Source organism: Pyrus communis, chromosome 9 (genome assembly GCF_041283825.1).
Source record: "Pyrus communis isolate YQ-2024b chromosome 9, ASM4128382v1, whole genome shotgun sequence".
Lineage (NCBI taxonomy): Eukaryota > Viridiplantae > Streptophyta > Magnoliopsida > Rosales > Rosaceae > Pyrus > Pyrus communis.
Genome location: NC_142573.1, coordinates 23,386,942 through 23,407,466, shown reverse-complemented (window position 1 = coordinate 23,407,466; position 20,525 = coordinate 23,386,942). Strand labels below are relative to the sequence as shown.

The 20,525-nt window shown below is 36.1% G+C and overlaps 2 protein-coding genes and 2 pseudogenes across 2 annotated transcripts; all 4 read right to left on the bottom strand.

The window, feature by feature from the left end:
• Nucleotides 1-3,893: 3,893 nt before the first annotated feature.
• LOC148694431 (uncharacterized) lies at nucleotides 3,894-5,036 on the bottom strand (annotated as a pseudogene).
• A 9,097-nt stretch (nucleotides 5,037-14,133) lies between these two features.
• LOC148694430 (zinc finger BED domain-containing protein RICESLEEPER 2-like) lies at nucleotides 14,134-15,387 on the bottom strand. The gene has a single exon (XM_088700750.1). It carries the CDS (start codon nucleotides 15,339-15,341, stop codon nucleotides 14,202-14,204), a length of 1,140 nt encoding a protein of 379 aa, XP_088556876.1. The 5' UTR covers nucleotides 15,342-15,387; the 3' UTR covers nucleotides 14,134-14,201.
• A 102-nt stretch (nucleotides 15,388-15,489) lies between these two features.
• Nucleotides 15,490-15,996, bottom strand: LOC148694429 (zinc finger BED domain-containing protein RICESLEEPER 1-like; annotated as a pseudogene).
• A 123-nt stretch (nucleotides 15,997-16,119) lies between these two features.
• On the bottom strand, nucleotides 16,120-20,067 carry LOC137741062 (E3 ubiquitin-protein ligase ATL41-like). Its single transcript, XM_068480867.2, has 2 exons — nucleotides 19,105-20,067; nucleotides 16,120-16,251 (listed from the first exon to the last, which is right to left on the bottom strand). Exon 1 carries the CDS (start codon nucleotides 19,888-19,890, stop codon nucleotides 19,123-19,125), a length of 768 nt encoding a protein of 255 aa, XP_068336968.2. The 5' UTR covers nucleotides 19,891-20,067; the 3' UTR covers nucleotides 16,120-16,251; nucleotides 19,105-19,122.
• Between the last annotated feature and the right edge of the window lie 458 nt (nucleotides 20,068-20,525).

The window sequence follows — 20,525 nt, the reverse complement described above, 5'->3', positions numbered from 1 at the left end:
ATTATCAACAGTTATAGCTTAGGGTATTTAGAGCTAAATAGTTTTACTGATTTCTTGGACTCTAAGTAATTTATTAAGTTGCCATGTTTAAGTTGGTATGTTGATTGTTTATTTTAGTCTAATAGGACAGGTGCGCACTAGATTTACTTTGGAAGTGGTGTGTTCTCTTGGGAGTCTCATACAGTTGCACTCTCAACTGCTGAAGTTAAGTATGTTAGTGCAAGTGAAGAAAATTGAGGTTTCACAATAAAATTAATTGGTAATATAAGAAATAATCCAATTACATATAAACACATGCAATATCTCTTCTTTCCTTGATGTGGGATTGATACTCTCAACCCGCACCCTCCACGTGTGATGAATTTTTAAGCCTGACACATGGCCAACATAAATCTAGTGATGTGAAGTAAGTGTGGCTGTTGGGTTTCACACATGAAACAACATGCTCTAACATCATGAAAAAAGTTGAGGTTTCACCATACCAAATCGAAACCATCCACCATATCATGGAGTCTTTTGGAGCAGCGGGTCCATTATGAACAAGTCCACCTTTAAGGCAATAATTGTCTGGGCAAATGAGCAACAGGCAATTATTACTTTAGTGAATATTAATTGTCCGAATGCATCTTCATCTCACAAAATAACTTGTCCAGTCAATTGTTATTAAAAATTAATAAAATAATAAGACTATTTTATCATTATTTTCACTTTTTTTTCTATTTTTTTTCTTTTTTTTTCTTTCTTCCAATTTCTCAAAAGCTCTGCCTTTTTCTCCAATTTTTTTGCGTCGTTAGCTCCCTGTTTTTTCTCCTCTCTCCCCTTCTCCAAATTTTTCTCTATTGCATATCGAGTGCTCATCGACCATATTCACGTTATCTGCTCATCGTGTACTACGCTGGTGTTTGTACTCGCCCTGGCCAAGGCCAGTCTTCATGTGTATGTTCACATCACACCGTACGATCACTTTGGATCCATTTTAGGTGCCAGTCCAGTCTTGTCAATGAGTATTTGTTATGATATGTTCGTTTCTTCGAGTTATTGTGATTACCAATTGTCATGTGTTTTATATGCTGAATATCATGAATTATTGCATTCTTGTGATATTACAGTTTACGGTAATTGGTTTCATGTTATTCGTAGTATGCTATTTTTGGAAACTATACTTGTTTTACTGCGAGAGGTTATTACGTTTTCGAAAAGGTTTTACGAAGCTTTATTTTTAGGCTCACCCACCCTTATTTTTCGCCCCTCTAGGTCTTTGTGGCAGAGCTCTTGTGTCGACAAGGATTCTTGGAAAATGTTGGTACAAGAGATTACCTTCGATTGTATAATTCTCATTCTACTTCTATTGTACTTTACTTATGCTCTGACATCACGTGTGAAATGGGTTCATTCCCACTCACATGCGCACTATTGCCTTTAGTCACTTTTAGGTTTAAATTTATTCACATTTTCCACATCACTACACTTTATGGCCTCATCACCTTTTGGGTGTCGGCCATCATAACTCAATTCGGAGTCTAGGGGGACATTCCAGGCAATGGTGTGTCAAGCCCCCCAAAAAAATAACAAATCTAAAAAACCGTAACACTGTGTTTGGATAAGAAAATTTAAGATTACTAAGAAATCTAAAATAATGGAAACTAAAATGACGGAATTTTATTTGTTAGAATTTGTGATTTTTTTTGTTCGGTTAATCTAAAAGAACAATGAAAGTTAAATATGGATCATTCCTCTGTAGCATGCAGTCGAACCTACTTTAATGATCATGTGCACAATTTGCTTGCATGCCACTTTAGGCACATCTTTCTTTCTTAGATCACGCTGGCCTAATGATGAAAATAAGTCTTTTAGTAAGCATAAATAAACAGCTATTTAGTATATAAGAAATTCTTTAGTGGCCACACCGAAAGGTACATATGGTGGAGGGTAGTTAAAGATGATGTTACGTGGCATTTAGAACTAGCCTTGAAGTGAATGAATTAGAAAGAACAAAGAAATAAGGAAATGAGACGACTCTTTCTTGAACTATAAATGTGTGTATAGAGTCATTAATATATAAATGAGAGGTAGTAATTAAGAAATGTGCTAGTAGTGGTGGTAAAGATGGCGGTAATGATGGTGGCTGGTGGCAGCGACGGCGATGACGATGGGTAATGGTGGCAGTAGTGACGGGGGAGACAACGGTATTTGGTGGTGGCGACTGGCGTGATGGTGGTGGTGGTGGTGAGCACTCTAATAGAACTTTATTCTAACCTTTGCACTCCTATTGTAATACTTCTCTGTATTACTGAACACTAATGTTTACAAAATCACAAATCACTTTGCATTGCACAGATGACAAGTATTAATACATGACTCGAAAGCTAAGGTAAGCCATAACATTTGTAACCAACTCCTAATATCCATTTAACAAACACTAAACAACTAAACCAATGACTGCATGACACTTGGCAATCAATATAAATAGATTATTTGTACAATTTTTAGCATCGTATCATCTACCCCACACTTAAAAATGAACTTTATCCTCAAGCATGAAAAGTAGGAAACCTCTGTTTGAATGCTGCATAGTTTTTCCAAGTGGCATCTTCCTTAGGGTGAGGCTTCCAATGTACCAAAACCTCAGTAGTAGGTGAACTGCCATGCCTTACCAACCTGTGTTGAAGAATTGCAATGGGATAACCTTCCACTAAGCCTTCCTCTATTACCATTGGCAATGAAACTGTAACAGCAATCCCATAACCAATTATTTCTTCAAGCAAGAGATGTAGAAGATGGGATAAAGCTTCGAAGTAGCGGGAAGGTTAATTTTGTAAGCAACTAGACCTACCCTCTCTAACACCTCAAATGGTCCATAAAACTTAGGTTGGAGTTTATGAAAAGAATGTTTTGCAAGAGATTGATGTTGATAAGGTACCAATTTGAGAAACACCATATCCTCCACATCAAAACACCTATTAGTTCGATGCTTATCAGCTTGTTGTTTCATTCTCACTTGAGCAGTAGCGAGATTAGTCTTGAGTTGAGATAAAATCCTGCCTCTTTCTTGCAAATTCCGATTAACCAAATCAAGTTTAGTTGCTCTAGACTCATAAGTAGGCGCAACAGGTGATGGTTGGCTATAGACAACCTCATAAGATGTAAGCCTTAAAGAAGTATGTAAACTTGTGTTGTAATTCCATTTTACCCAAGGAAGCCACTAAACCCATTTTTTAGGTTGATGGCTACAAAACATCTTAAGTAGGTTTCAAATCGTCTATTAGTCACCTCAGTCTGACCATCCATCTGAGGATGATAGCCCGAACTCATACATAGCTTGGACCTTTGCAAGGTGAAAAATTCTTTCCAAAAAGAGCTTAGAAAAATAGGATCTCGATCACACATTATCTTAGATGGCATACCATGAAGTTTAAAATTTGATCAACAAATAATTGGGCTACTAAGTGAGTAGTGTAAGGATGAGACATAGGTAAGAAGTGAGCATATTTTGAAAGTTAATCAACCACTACAAAGACAATTGATTTACCTCTGCAAGCAAGGTTCTAAAAAACACTAGGCACTAGTTGGGCAGCGGGGTCTAGGCAGGCGCCTAGGGGGATTTAGGTAAATTTCTTGTATATTTTGTAAATAAGTGCATATTGATACTTGCAAAAAATTATACTTGTATGAAATCCATGAATAAGATAATAAAAGAATGATAAAATGCAAAAAGAGTATCCAACAAGTCCAAAATTTAAAAACACAGTAAGCATATATGCCATATAACCATAGTGAGGAGTATTGTAGAATGACACATGTACAACAAGTTCACTATTTAAAACCACATAAAATGCAAAATAGGAGGAAAATAAGGAAATGTAGTAGTGTAAGATACTTGCAAAGTTACAAAGCTAGGCATCAAACTCTTCTTCACCATATCCCTCCAAGTCTCTCTCCGTATTGAACTCAAACTCAACTTCTTCATTATCTCCTCATTCTTCCATGTCCTCATCCAATATAAAATCTTCTTCATGAAGTTCTCTTACTTCACAACATTTTTAGAACCACTAGGCTCTAGGGAACTACCTACCTCCTCTGATGTCTCTCCAATTCCCGAACCAATCTCAAGTTCTTCATCACCACCCTCCACAATCCATCCTTGAACTCTACTAGCTTCACTTGCAAGTAGTATGTCCACTTTCTTCTCCTTCTCTCTTTTCTTCTTGTTCATAATCCTTGCATTAAATTGGATATAGACTAAATTATTTAAACTTGTTGCATCTAGTCTATTCCTTTTCTTTGTATGTATACCTTCAAAAGAACTCCAATTTCTTTCACAACTGGATGAACTTGTAGTCAATGAGAGAATCTTTATATCTATCCTTTGCAAATTAGGTAAACCATTTCCATAATTATACCACCATGCAACTAATGAAGAAAAAAGTACACAATTAGTAATGAAAAATACGAAGTAAACTCAAATTTAATAAACAAAATATAAGCATATGTGAATATTCATACCCGAATTATAGTTTTCATCATTCTCAATGCATCTAATTTCGGCCAAATGTCTTCTAAATCCACCTTATGTTACTTTATACTTGTGCATCTCAACATTTATCATTGGGTTTTGAACCTCATAGTTATTGGGGAAGAACTTATCAACACAAGTAAAAATCCCCTTCATGACAATTGCAGCATGTTGTATGCTTTGATCTTTAAAGAAGTAATAAGGGTTCAAGAGGTAGCCTGCCAAATGCAATAGACTATCAAGCCGCACACAAGCTTTTTCATCAATAACTTGAAGAATTGTTTGATAATTGGCCTCATTGTTCTTGTATGTTTATTTAATCTCCATCTTTGCTCTTTGTAGCTTTCTATACAAAACCCCCATTGATGGCTTCTTATCCCCATCCACAATTTGAAGTACCTTGAATAAAAGTTCAAACACTTCCAAGCAAAGTGAGACCCCATTTCAAAAATGTGCACTCACTATGGTAGCATATACCATTTTCCCCTTGTAGTCTTGGAATGCTTGCATTGTTCTCATTCATCACTAGCAACCATAACCTTCATGTCTTTTTTCCTATCCATCAAGCTTTGCAATGTGAGGAAAGAAGTTGCAAATCTAGTGACTCTGGTCCTTACTATGTCTCTTTTCTTGGTATGCTTCCTCATCAATGCCAAAGTTTTATGATGTGCATAAATGAAGATAGTGAAAGCCTTTGCCTTGTCAATAACTCCCTTGAACCTAGGGAGATTACCAATCTTTTGAAGCATGAGATTCAAAGTATGAGTGGTACATGATGTCCAAAACATATTCGACCTCTTTTGCTTCATCATGTTTGCCACCACCATATTGTTAAAAGCATTATCAGTTACCGCTTGAATCATATTTTGAGGCCCAATTTCTTCAACACACTTGTCAACACATTTAAAGATATATTCCCCGGTGTGTGCTTCATTAGAGCATTCTTTAGAAGAAAGAATTATGGTGCCTTCCTTGCAATTGACACATAAATTCATTGTGCTTCTTCTTTTTCGATCGTTCCAAGCATCGGTCATGATTGAGAAACCATTCAAAGCCCACTCTTCTTCATGTTTCTTGAGTGACTTTTTTACTCTTTCTACCTCTTCTTTCAATAATGGCTTCCTTAATTCATATTGGCTTGGAGGTAGGTAACCTGAGCCAAATTGGCCAACCGCTTCCATCATACACTTGAAGCCATCATTATCAATAGCATGGAAAGGAATACCGGCTTTGTACACCCATTGAGCCACATATTGATCCATTTGAAGTGTTATTTCCTTCCAAATTGCATTATGGATGTTTTGTTGCCGAGTCTTCTTGCTTCCCTCATTTAAAGAATCGGGATTGATGGCAAATACAAACCTAACCATACGTCCAAGAGTGCGAGACCTTTTCCTTGACCCAACCACTTCAATATCTTCTTCTTATTCTAGAAGTTGTTGAAGTTGCACCTCTTCCCTCACTTCTACAATGTGCTTATCCTTTTGTTTCTTCTTATTTTTTGCTTCTTCTAATACGGCTCTACATTTGGCTTTATCTTCAGCCGAAGACTTTGTGCATGCCGTTACATTTCACCTTATGTCGGCTACGTGTTGTTTTAATCTATGTACTTCACCACTAATGGTTTTGTTACACAACTTACATTTCACCTTATCTGAGTTTCTAGGATTTGCCAAGATCCCATATTCCCTTCCCACATCTTCCGAACTACGCTTCAACACATTTTTAGTTTGGGAGGAGGACGACATTGCCTTAGATGCTCCAAAAGATGAGGTATCAGTCATCACATAAGAAACAATCCTAAACTTTTAGTCTTAATCTCCCACAAAAAACCATCATGGTATTTTTCGTAAGTTTCCTTAAGGATTTGTCTTAATCTCCCCCCAAAAATATATATAATTAAGGACCCAACATCAAATTGTGCTACTAAAGCCTAAACTTAATTGCCTTTATAGAGAGCCACATATATTGGTTAAAGCAAACCTATGCACTTAAACAAGAGCCAGAAACGGTTCAATCATCAACTAGCTTAATTAGCCCAACCACAAATGGATTGACAGCCCTAATACAGTAATACTAATAGTAATAGATCAAATTTAAAACAATTAGAAACATAATTTAATGAAAACACAATATGGACAAAAATCTGTGTTTTCAACATTTTACATAGGAACTCCAAACTCCACTGATCAATTAGAAACAAAAAAATTAAAGAAATTATGAAAACCCATAAACATAATTGATCAGGGAAGTGAAAAGATGTCACCTTTAAGATCAACTAAACTCTAGACAAATCTGATGCTCTCTTTGAGGTTTCAATAATAGTTTTTTTCCTTTTTTTCTCTCACTAAAATTATGGAAAACTACAAACAAAAGGAAGAACAATATGGAATTAGTTATTAGACAAGAAATGAAAATTTTGCAAAGATGCAATATTCAACAAATGAATTTTGTACAGAAAAAGCTATGGAATTGAGAAATTCAAACATGTCAAGCTATGGAGAATCTAGATGTGAGAGTTAGTGGAGACCGTGGAAACTGAAATTGCAATAGCCAACAAGTGCAGCTAGGAGCCTGGGAGAGACGATCGATGGCCCAAAAAGTCTGACGAAGTCACAGCGGGTGCACCATGCACTGCAATTGAGGAAGAATTTGAGAAATGCGTAGATATTAAAAGTGACAACGGGACTTTTGGATTTGTGAAATTAGGGTAAGAGCTGCAGGGCACAAGCACTTAGACTTAGATAGGATTTTTTTATATATTTTAATTTCATAAAAAAAAAAAAATAAATAAAAAATAAAAAACCTGCTTAGCTCCACCCAGAGCTGATCTTTCCAAATGATTTGCAAGAAAATGCCTTGGGTTACCACCGCCCAGAGCCTAGGATCCGCCTAGGCTTTTTTTTTAGAACACTATCTACAAGGTGAAAGTCCTATAATGAAGTCTATACTATGTATGTCCAAACAGTAGATGGAATGGGGAGGGGGTTCAATAATCTAGGTGAGGTAATAGTCTCATTTTTGTTTTGTTTACAAACTAGACATGCTGCCACCCACTACATAATATCAGTCTTTATCCCTTGCTAATAGAAAGACCGAGAAACTCTTTTGCAAGTTTTAGGACATCCGAAATGGCCTGCAACTGGCGTACAATGATGTTCAAAGAAAACCTTATCTCTCCAACAACTATTTGGGCTTCAGACAATCATTCCCTTGTATTTAAGAAAACCATTGTCAAAATGGTATTTGGCTAAAGATGTAGAAGCCCCATCAGTATACAAAGAAAATTCATTAACCTTAGAAACAATCCAATGGTCTTGCTCCACGTCTCCTTATATTATCTAACCAACCCATATATAGATATGAAATGGTAGTCAATTCAACCTCCGAATGCATCTTATAAAAGGCATCAACAACTATATTGTCACAACCCTGTTTATATTGTATTTCAATCGAATCCCAAGAGTTTAGAAAATCATTTTTGTTGAAAAGAAGTATGGGCTTTGCTTTGTAGGAAGTACTTCAAATTGTTATGATTAGTTTTGATAATGAAATGCTTCCCTTGAAAAAGTGCCATTTTTTAATAGCATGAATGATAACCAACATTTCTCTTTCATAAGTTGACATACCTTGCGATCAAGGACCAAGAACGTTGCTTGTAAAAACTATTGGTCGGTCTTCCTGATGTAGTACAACACCAATTCCAGTATTAGAAGCATCTGTCTCGATAGTAAAAAGTTTAGAAAGTTCAGGCAAAGCAAGAAATTGAGAGGATGTCATGACTTCCTTGAGGCTTTGGAAAGCAATAATGGCCTCAGTTGTCTATTTGAAAGCATCATTTTTTGTTAGTGCAGTCAATGGCCCACAAATCTTCCTATGGCCAAGAAACCCTTTAAGACCTTTAACAGATTGAGGAAGAGGCCAATCTTGAATAGCCTGAAGCTTGGAGGGTCTGCAGCCACTCCTTCTTTGGAAACAACATGGCCTAAATACTTAATTTGTGATTTACCAAAATCACACTTGGTTTTCTTCACAAAAAAATTGATTGTTCTAAAATATCTTAAAAACTAGAGACAAATGGTGTAGATGTGTTTCCCAAGAAGGACTAAAACTAAGATGTCATCAAAGAAAACTAGTACAAATTTTCTTAAGTAAGGTCTGAAAATCTTATTCATCAAACTTTGAAATGTGGCTGGAGCATTAGTGAGGTCAAATGGCATGACAAGAAATTCGTAATTTCCATCATGATTTCGAAAAGTCGTCTTCTCAATATCATCACGATGAACCCTAATCTGATGGTAACCAGCCCTTAAATCTAACTTTGGCAAAAATTCAACACCAAATAGCTCATCTAACAACTCATAAATTAAGGGTATATGATACTTGTCCTTGATGGTTAACAAATTGAGAGCCCTGTAATCCATACATATCCACCAACTGTCATCTTTTTTCTTAACTAACAACACCGATGATGAAAAATAACTATTACTTGATTTGATAAACCTAGAATCAAGCAATTCTTGAACATATTTTTCAATTTCAGACTTTTGCAAATGACCATATCTGTAAGGTCTGACACTAGGAGGCTTGCTACCCTCAAACAATGAAATTTTGTGGTCATGAGATCGAGAATGAGGCAAAGTGGTTGGTGTCTAAAAAACATAAGCGAATAGAGATAATAATTTATCTAACTCAACTTGTTGAATTTATGATAAATCACCCACAACAGCTACTTGTGTATCTAGTTCAATAAAGAACAAAACCATCCCAAAAGGCTCCTAAGTTGGCAACTTTTCTACTTGACAAGCAGAAACTTACGTAGGTGTAGGAGGGGTAGAACTGTAGATGCAATAATGCTTCTGTCCTAAGGTGAACTCCATCTTAAGCTTTTCAAAATCCTATAGAACAAGGCCTAAAGTTCTCAGCCATTGAGCCCCTAATACCACATCGCAGCCACCTAATTGCAACAGATAAAGATCAGAAATATATTCATAATTATGAATCTGCATTTTTACTTGAGGACAACAACTTTTACTAGTAATGGTACCCCCATTTGCTATCATTACTTCAAAAGACTTGTTAGCATCAATTTTCCACCCCAACTTCTTTGCAACGGGCAAACTGATAAAAATTGTGTGAACTCCCCGAGTCAAACAATACAATCATAGAACAATTCTTAATAAACCCATCAAGTTTCATGGTTTGAATAGGTTGAAGGGCAGATGTACCATAAACTGCACAAGTTGTAATTTCAACATGTTGGCCCTCTTGAATCTCACAATCAACATCACAAGACCTATCAACAAACACATCCAGTAGCAGAAGTTGTTGATTTAGACAAACATGACCTTTAACCCATTTTTCTGGACAAGAATAACAAAGCCCATTTCTACAACGTTCTTGAAGTTCTTCAAAAGTCATTCTTCTCACATTATTAGCCCTAGAATTGCTGCTAATGGAATAGCTACTACCAGATAATGGAGGCAAATATTTTTGGATTTTATAATTGCTTGTAGAAAAATTAGAATTCTTGGGAAAAAAACTATAACGTTTGGGTCTGAAAATTTGGCATCTATTTGGAAAGCAAGGTAATTGCCTCATGAACATCATATGAACGAAGCAATTTGACGTCATGGCGCAACTCTGGCCTCAAACCACCAATAATACAACTTTTGAGCATTACAAGACCGATCTCCTTGGTACGATTCGCCAATCGACGGAACTCTAAAACACATTTTTGAGAGAACCCATTTGCTTCAATTGAACTAGGGCTTCCATGAAATCCTCAAACTCAAAAGGCCCAAATTCCCTACATAGTCAAAATAGTGTTCCACTCGATAGACCCATGCCAATGGATCTTTGCCATTGGAGAATTTTGGACATTTGAGCTTAATAAGGGGCAACCTGGGTTAAAAAGATGAATCTTGGCGTTGGAATCAATGACCACCATGAATATTAGGGTCTGATAACATTTTTTTCAGATCCACCAAAATGGTTTGAAGAATCACCATGCTCCAGGTGATCATAATCAGTTCGATTGGTGCCACTGAAGCGAGTTTCCATGGCTGCGAATCGAGATTCCATGAAAGCGATGATGTTCAAAAGATCCTCCATGATGAATTGACGTAGTGACGGAAGATTGGATTCCAAGACTGAGCCTTCAAGAATTGTAACCCGTGAATCTATGACATTAGTGCGCGTTGATGCACGCATCATACAAGAAAGGGAAACGTGGAGATCTGTCACTGGCTGATATCAATAATAGAACTATGTTCTAACCTTTGCACTAGTATGCTTATAGTTCTCTGTATTACTGAATACCAATGTTTACAAGATCACAAATCATCTTGCATTGCATAGATGACAAGTATTAATACCTGACTCGCAAGCTAAGGTAAGCCATAACAGCTGTAACCAACTCCTAATATCCATCTAACAAACACTAAACAACTAAACCAATGACCACTAACACTTGGCAATCAATATCAACAAATTATTTGTACAATTATCATCATCGTATCACACTTATGGTTGAGCTTTTTTTGTATTTTTAAACTCTCACGTATTAAAATTTGTAAATGATAGCTATTTACATGAATAAAACTTGGAAATTGAACGACCCAAATTCCAACTTTTTGCCATGCAAAAATTCTAAATTTCTATGTTTATAAATCCAAACAAGGGAATAATGCATGTTAGTTTATAGATTTTGATAAGAATCTAAATTAAAACTTGTTTCGTTTTCTCAAGTTTAGTTCGATTTTTTTCGATTTTGATTCGGTGAACAGTTCAGTTTTTTTGGTTTCTAGTTTTTGGCACCCACCCCTAATTGGAGATTGCCCAAGTATAACCTTGAAACGCAACCAAAGACGTTTAATAAAATAAAACTTTTATGATTTTTTCAAACTTTGTAGGAATTTGAATTTTTGTACATTATGAAATTTGTAAAAATATGTGACAACCCGTCCCAAATTTTACGATGTTATTAGTTTTGAAAGCGTGAATTGACGAAAATGCCTCTAAAGGCGAGGGTGTTGACTTTCATGGACCAGCGTATAGTGAGACGTACGAAATATTGTTTTAGCGCATCCTTGTAATACTCGTCACTACGATAAAGATTTTATGGACTTACGAAGCTTAAGGGCATTTTGGTAAATTCATTATTCTAGGTAAACTATTATTTTATTATTTTGTAATGTTTGTGAGACATGTGGGGCCCACGCCCCATTCCTTCTCCTCTCACTCGTGTCCCCTATTTCTCGGGGCTATCTTTCTCTCTCTCTCATTATTTTATCAACACTCTCTCACCTCACTCCACCACTCCATGACTACCACATCACCATTTTCTTCCTTTAACCCTTTCAGCACCCTCACCTCTCATTTACAAACATTGACGGCAACACTGCCACCGCACACCATCTTTTTCCAACGAACACCTCTTCCTCCCCCGATAAACGATGACAGAGTCACGCACCCCAAAACCCTGTGCATGACCACACCCTCCCTCTCTCTGTTTTTCTTTCACTGTACAGTGGCATCACCACTGTTCAAGAAATTTCCCAGCGATTTCTCACCATGTCTGGTGAGGGTAAGCTTCAAAAACTCCTTCAACCTTCTTAGATCAATTCTTAAAGTATGATTAGAGGAATTTTGAGTTGTTTTGGTGACGATTAGTGCATGAATCATCTCTGGGACTCAAACCCAGTTTTTGGTGAGAATTTGACGAGTTTTAAGCCGTTTTTCGACCAGACTCGACCACAGCTGAGGAAACCAATGGTACTACTTGAATCCTTGTTCCTCGACCTTCATTTTGATATATTGGAAGGCTAGGTTTAGTGGAGTTTTGGAGTGGTCAGAATTGGGTAGAACCTGGTTGTTGTAATGGCAACCAACTCGAGAAGAAGAAGTTAAAAAAGAAAAAAAATAAAGGGCCTTAAGCCCAATACCAAATCCAAAACCTTAAGCCCAAGCCTTTGGGCCTTTGTCCCAGGCCGGCCCATTTCTGAGTTGGGCTCAGGATGTTTTGAGAATATTCTTAGAATATTCTCTAGAATATTCCTTTGGTTGATTTTTCAGAATTTTCTCGAAAACCCTTCTACGCTAACTTTGACATCCTGAGTCCGTTTTTGACAGCCAATTAGTGAAATTCTAAAGTTTTAATATAGTTGACCACCGGAGCATCTAGGTTGACTTTTAGGGTTGACCATTGACTTTTCGTTGACTTTTTACGAAAATTGTCCATGACCCTCATTAGTGTATTTAGGCATGCTGATTCCGAATCCGATGTCCGCTTCTCCAAATTCAAGCATTTTAATTGAGTTTTACTCATGAGTCTCAATATTATGCTTAGATGCAATTACTATCGAAGACTCCAACTTTCTAGCTTGAACGGATGTGACATCACAAGTAATTGTGAGTGGGTCTTTTCCTTTATATAATATATATATATATATATATATATAATTGTTAGTTTCCATTTTTACATGTCATAAAGAGTTTCTACAATACGCCTAGATTAGTGTAAAATTTATAAGATTTAGTACTTTGATAGAAATTATGAAGTTATGCTACGTCCAACAGGACGCACATGTATATGCATTATTATTGATGCCATGATTATATTTACAGTGTTGAATGATATTATGTTAACTAGAATTATCGAATCACTATGGCATGACTATATCTATGTTATTCGCTTATCGTTTGCTGCACCGATGTTAGTACTCGACCGGACCAGGGCCAATTTTTCACGTGTATGTGCACATCGCACCGTACGCTCACTTTGGATCCATTGTAGGTGTTAGGGATGGCAACGGTTCGGTTTGGGGACGGAAATGCTATATCCATCCCCATAACCATGAAAATTAACCATACCCATAACCACAAAATAACCATTGGGGATTATCCATAACCATATCCACCGGGTAACGGATTTTCAATCGGTTATCGGTTATATCCATCTTCGTCAAAAAAAATATATATATATATATATTCATCCAATTGACACACTATAATTTTTAGTAGATACTAATTCTGCCATTAAATAGCCACATCCAATTACAAAAAACATAACAATATATATTTGAAGTTGTTCATGATAAGCCAATATGATAAATTGGTCCAATAAAAAAGAAAAAGAGGACAAAAACAAATATGAAAGGAAGACAAAAAAAATTGTCTAAAAGTTTCAAAACTTGTGACGACAATAGAACGAGATATTTGCACTTTGCTTCTAGTTCCACCGAGCCAGCATCATATTTCATGGTGCTCCTCCTTCACACCCATCAATGGAGCATGATTCCTACATTATTAAGAAAATGACAAATAATTAATATGAATCGTTGTACACATATAATCTACAAAGAAGATAGTTATATACATATAATATAATTGCCAATACTTACCTCATCCATATCCATATCTTCAAAATAAGTGCAGCAACCGACATGTGCATTAGAATAAGAAGCTAGTTGTGATACATAAAGACTTAAATTAGTTCTAAAAACTGAATGCATAGTAATTAATTAAGTTTGAAAAATAAGTTCGAAATTAAGATTAAAGAACATGCACAAATATAAGATGAAAATAAATTAATACTTTGGGGTACCTTGAATTTCTTTCCACAACCAATTTTGGGCACACATTAAGGCTTCCAATGTCTTTGGATGAAGTCTACTACGATGTGGACTTACAAATCTCCCACTAGTACTGAAAGCTGATTCGGAAGCAACTGTAGATACAGAATAGCTAATATATCCCTTGCCAAAGCACTTAAGATAGGATATTTAGTCCCATTTGATTTCCACCAACCCAAAATATCAAAATCAGATGTTCTAGGCAAAACAGCCTCATCCAAATAGTAATCTGATTCTGACTTTACATTATCAGTATTTACAGTACTAGAAACAAACAAGTCAAAGTTATCCATTAAAGGATTCATCTCTTCAAAGTCAGATTGATTCAAATGAGATGAAGTGAATGATAGTTGATGACTCATGTTAGAAATATGATTAGATCCACACTCTTTTACCAAATCATAACAATATTTGCGAATCTTATCAATTTCATTCAAAGCATATTGCCCATACATAAGAGGAAAGAAATACTTAATCAGCCTCATCTTGAATCTTGGATCCAATACAGTAGCTACAGCCATTATTCCATGAATCACACTCCAATATTTATCAAATTTCTCAATCATACTTCTTGCCATATTTTTTATTTCATCACGTTTAGAGGTAAGCCACCGGGTTAGCGACAACCTGATCTCACAAATCTTTGGAAAATAAAGATTGGTTGTAGGGTACTTAGTTCCAGAAAACAACTCGGAGACATTATAAAACAACTTTAAGTTCTCACAAATCTCTCTTGCCATCTCCCAATCTCTATCATCAGGCAAACACTTATATTGTGACTCTCGTTGTTTCAAACGAGGGAAAACATCCTTGTAAATCAAAGCAGATTGAATCAGTAAAAAAGTGGAATTCCATTGAGTTTTACAATCAAGCACCATCTTCTTAGTGCTTGGAAGCTTCAACTGACGTGCTGCTTCCTCAAATTTTTCCTCTTTTTTTTGTGTTGCTGTCCAATAAACAACACTATCACGAATTTTCTCAACACCACCACCAATCACTTCCAGACCATCCTTCATAATTAAGTTTAATATGTGCGCACAACAACACATGTGAAAGAACCCTCCACCCAACAAAAGTGAACTACTAGAAAGTTTTTCAAGAATAAGATCAATCATTTTATCATTTGTAGTGCAATTATCTACGGTTAAGGTAGAAAGCTTACAATCGAGGTTCCAATCTAGCAAGCACTCCATCAAAACATCTGAAAGTGTCTCGGCGGTATGCAGACAAGGCACATAAATAAATCTAAAAAAATTACAAAGAAGATGGTTACAATAAAGAAGCTGAAATATAAATCTAAAGCTAGATAATAATTAAATAGAAATTAAAGTATTAAAAATATCACCTTATTATTCGGCTCTGCAACGTCCAAGAGTCATCAATAAAATGTGATGTTATTAACATAAATCCTCTATTCTGATTACTTGTAGTCCACATATCAGTAGTTATGGCAATTTTACTCTTATTTTCATCCAACAATTGCATTGTTTTCGAACGCTCGTAATCATATATTTTCAGGATATCACTCTTGATTGTGTTTCTTGAAACAACCTTAAACAATGGTTGGATAACACTCATGAAGTTTCTAAATCCAACATGCTCAACCATGGAAGGAGGGTACTCATGCAATATTATCATTTGGATGAGAGCTCTCCTTGCACTTTCTTGATCAAATGTATACAACTCTACTTTCCCATCTCCTACTTTTTGGGTTAGTGTTTGCTTCAATTTTTTTTTGTCTCTGACGTGGACATATCGTCACATGATGCCTCAAATGGCTGGTTCCATTTCCAGTGTTCCCACCAAGCTTCTTTTACAATAATTACATATTGCTTTCATCACCCCCATCAACTACTGTTCTTGTGTAATGTTGCCACACCAAACTGCGAAGTCTCGAATTATTACCTTCACCATCATCACCCCCAGGTTCCTCAGTCTCACCAGCGACCTCATTTGGAGTTGGTATATGTTGGGGCTGAGCAATTTGATTTGGTATTTCTTGTTGCACAACACTTGGATTCAATGTAGGTGCTAGATTACAATCAGTTGGGGTAGATATTGTTTCTTCTTGAGACTTCAATTTTCTTTTAAACATTTTGATTGCTGCAAACACAACCAAATCCATTAATATGTAAACAAAGACATGGTATAATACTGAAACTAAATCAATTAACATGTAAACTAAATATATAACGACAAACAAGAAGACAATTATTGATTTCATTGTGCATAATTCTATGGGCTCATAACATATGTAATAAACTGAAAAACTGACGCTAATTAATAATTTCCATGAATCAAATAACATGAAAATGAATGAAAGATTACCTATTGAGTTGACAACATGCACTAATTTCTTGATAGCAAGACTCTTGAAGATAGATGAATCTGATAAACTTGGAACATTTGATAATTGATATATAAAATGATTCAATGAATTAATTTGGTTGAGTATAACAATAAGAGTATTGAATTGATGAGATTGTTGGTATGCCCCATGTATGATGTTTAGTGCATAATAAAGATAGTGTAGGATTTGATGCATGCATAATGAATTTGTACCATAGGGAAATGCATAATTGCATAATTGAATAATTGAATATTGTGGGCATGAATAATTGAATATTTTGATCGAAATGCATATTCCAAGACTTCGAAATATATATCAAATATATATATATATATATATATATATTTATATATATAATATTCAGATCAGATTTGGGTACGGATATGGATTGGGTATGGTTATTGGGGTACCCAATCCATATCCAAAATCATAACCGAATAAAGTTCACGGTTTTTCCCCATATCCAAACCATACCCGAATTTTCATATCAAAATCCAATCCATTCGGGCGGTTATCCACGGTTATCGGGTTTAACGGTTAGAATTGTCATCCCTAGTAGGTGTCAATTCTATCCTAGATTGCTATAGGCAATTAGGACTCGTATGTGTTGCGCATAGTGCTAGTATTCACGTGATTGTAGTACTAGAGCGTACATCATTGTTACACCCAATCTTGTTCATGTCAGATTACCATTACATGAACTTGTGTGTCAGCATGTGTCAGTGAGCACTTGATTTGATATGTTTGCTTATGCGAGATTTTACGATTACTGACGTCATGCATCTATTTACGAATTATTGGGTCGTATTGAATTCTTGAGATTTTGCGGGCTACGATAGGTATTTTCTTACTATATGTAGTATGTGTATTCTGGAAACTATACTTATTTTACGGTGAGGGGTTAGAAAGGTTTTATTAAAACTTTATTTTCAGGCAAACTAACCCTTGTTTTTTTTTCGCCCCTCCATGTTCTATTAGCAGAGCTTTCGTACCGACGAGGATTATTGGAAAATCTTGGTGTAGATGATTACCTTCGATGGTGTAATTCTCACCCTATTTTACTGTACTGTACTTATGCTTTGACATCACGGGTGAAATGGGTTCATTCTGCGCACACTCTTGTATTTAGGCACTTCTAGGTTTAAATTTATTCACATTTTCCATGTCACTACACTTTATGGCTTCGTCACCCTTTGGGTGTCGGCCTGCACAACTCGATTCGGAGTTCAGGTGGACATTGCGGGTCGGGGTGTGTCAAAATATATAGAGATAAGTTATACAAAAATTATTTAAAAAAATAATGAGGATAAAATAATTGTTGGAAAGTAAATATAGTTTGGGTTCTATATTTTATCACAGCACGGTTGGGAGAGAATACAGCTTTTGGTGCTAAATTTGGTTTTGGGGTTACAAAATTTAGCGTTTAGCACATTTTGATTGAGGATTGTCTGATCCCCTTCTAATCTTCTCAAAATAAAAAATTACTCTGATGCACCTTCAAACATACATCGAGTTTGGAGAGTTTTCAATTTCACTTCAATCCTGACTAGAAACCAAATGAGGTTAAAGGTTGGAAAATCTCAAATTTATAAAAAATAGCTTAAAGTGCCCCAATCCCCAAGTGATCTCTAGGTATTTTACACATATAACTCCACTTTAGAAAAAAAAACACTTTGAACAATACTCCACGAAAACCGTGTTCACTTTGAGCATAAGTTAATAAAAAAATTCAACCTAGGGCGGGTGACAACTAAATGATTAATTTACTGGTAATGCATACGAGATGCTAATTTTAGGGGTTTCTCCGTAGTTTACTATAAAATGAAAGCCGCTACTATTGGTCAAATCTCATTTTTTTATTCCCGTAGTTTAGATGAAGTTTACTAATAAAATGTCAATTCACACGCTTTTTTTTTTTTTTTTTTGGTCAATAGTTTAGATGAAGTTTATTAAAATGCCAATGCATATGAGTGGCACATGCTTTTTCCCTTAACTAAATGAATGGAGAATGTGACGTGTCCTAGAATTACATGTTTTGGTAAACTACATAGACCAAATTGGAGGAAAATAAACAACATGGATCAAAAGTGAACTTCACCTAAACTATTGGGACAACGTGAGATTTGGCCCTAATATATATTATAATAGCTGTAATTATCATATCTAACTAATTTTTAGGCCACCAAACTACGATTAAGTCTTCGTCAGACCGTGCAATTCATTATCCTTCACTATGCATGACCATCGGAGCACACACACACACACACACACACACAGAATCTTGACAATAAATAACGACCAAGCAAAGGATGTTTATAATCGTCTATAGCGATAACATGAAATTAATAATTAACACCAAAAATTACGTAACAATAAATAAAAGTATTCATAGCAAAATTATGCTAACATATTACCAATAATTGTTGCAATATTCACTCTCTCTAAATCTTCTATAGATGCACACACAGAATCTTGACAATAAATAACGACCAAGCAAAGTATTTTTATAATCGTCTATTAGCGATAACATGAAATTAATAATTAACACCAAAAATTATGTAACAATAAAAAAAAGTACTCGTTGCAAAATTATGCTAAAATATTACCGATAATTGTTGCAATATTCACTGCCTCTCTAAGTCTTCTATACCATCTTCTTGACCACAAGATTGAACCCGTCTCGAAGATCTGTCCATGCTAAGGATTCTTCTGAAAGAACTCAACCTCGAAACAGGAGCATTTACTTTAGTACCAGCTGAGCTGGATTGAGCCCCTTCTGATGTCCCTTCCATACATGATGGTGACAACACAGAATTCACATGCTCCAATTGCGGAGCCGTGGGCGTTCCGGCCGCGGGACCTTCTCGTGGCTCGAGCTGCAGACGTGGCTCCGCCTCTGTCCGGCAAATGGGGCAGGTAGTGTGGGAACTCAGCCACTTGTCGATGCACTCTGCATGGAAACTATGCTTGCAATTTACAAGCAGCCGTGCCATTTCTTCATCCTCCAACATGCTCAAGCACACAGCGCATTCTATTGCGTTGTCATCCCGACCATCTCGACCGTCCGCACGTCTGAATACGAATATGGGCAAGGCGGCGATGACGGATGGCTCGAGTCCAATCTTGGGTGGCTCAGACTCAACGGAGTGGGCATGAGCCACGGTTGATCCCAAATTATGATGCCAGGCCGCTCGGCGAAGGGCTTGGCGTCGGAGGACACACCTTGCATAGGTATGAAGCACGATTACTAGGAAAACGACGACGGATAATGAAATGATGGCTGTTAGCATAATCTTGCTGTTGAAGTCGTATGAGCTTTTGTGATGGAACCATGGCCGTTCGGTCTCGTCATCCTTGAGGAGGCGTATCGGAATTGTAGACAAGGAAGACATAATCCCTGCTTAATTAATTCACTTTGGCGTATCGGCCTTTCCTCCTCCAGAGTCCGAATGGATTTGTGAGAGAGAAGAGAAGCGGATTGCAAAAGTTTATTTTATGCGTTTGAAGCTCAGACTCCGTGTCGGAGAACTTCTGTTTGGTTTTGGTTTCGGTATGAACGTGAGAGTTGAAAAATTGGAAGAACAAGAGGAACATACAAACCAAATGTAACTGCCGCCTCTTATTTTCAAAACGTTGACTGTTGAATGCTGACTTATTTCTTTCTTTCTACTTTAGTTTCTCTCTCGGAAATTTCTCTTTTATTAGTTTTCTTTCATTTATTTATCGTGTTTGTACAAATTGGTTTGGAAAATCTATTTGTTTAATTATGTGTGGGAACATCATCATTTTCTTTAGAAATTAAACAAATTACTTTTTATTTGTCACAATTCTGATGGGTAAGCTCATAAGTCATAAATGGTGCATGGGGTTTACCTTGCATGTTAAGTAACCATATGGTTCTAATATGGCTAATAATATACCTTCGTGAGCTACATCCCTTATTAGTGTTGGCCAAATCTCTAATTTTTTTAAAGAAATTAAATGGTTCTGATCTTTGATTTAATATGCTTAAGCTAAATTATTAGTA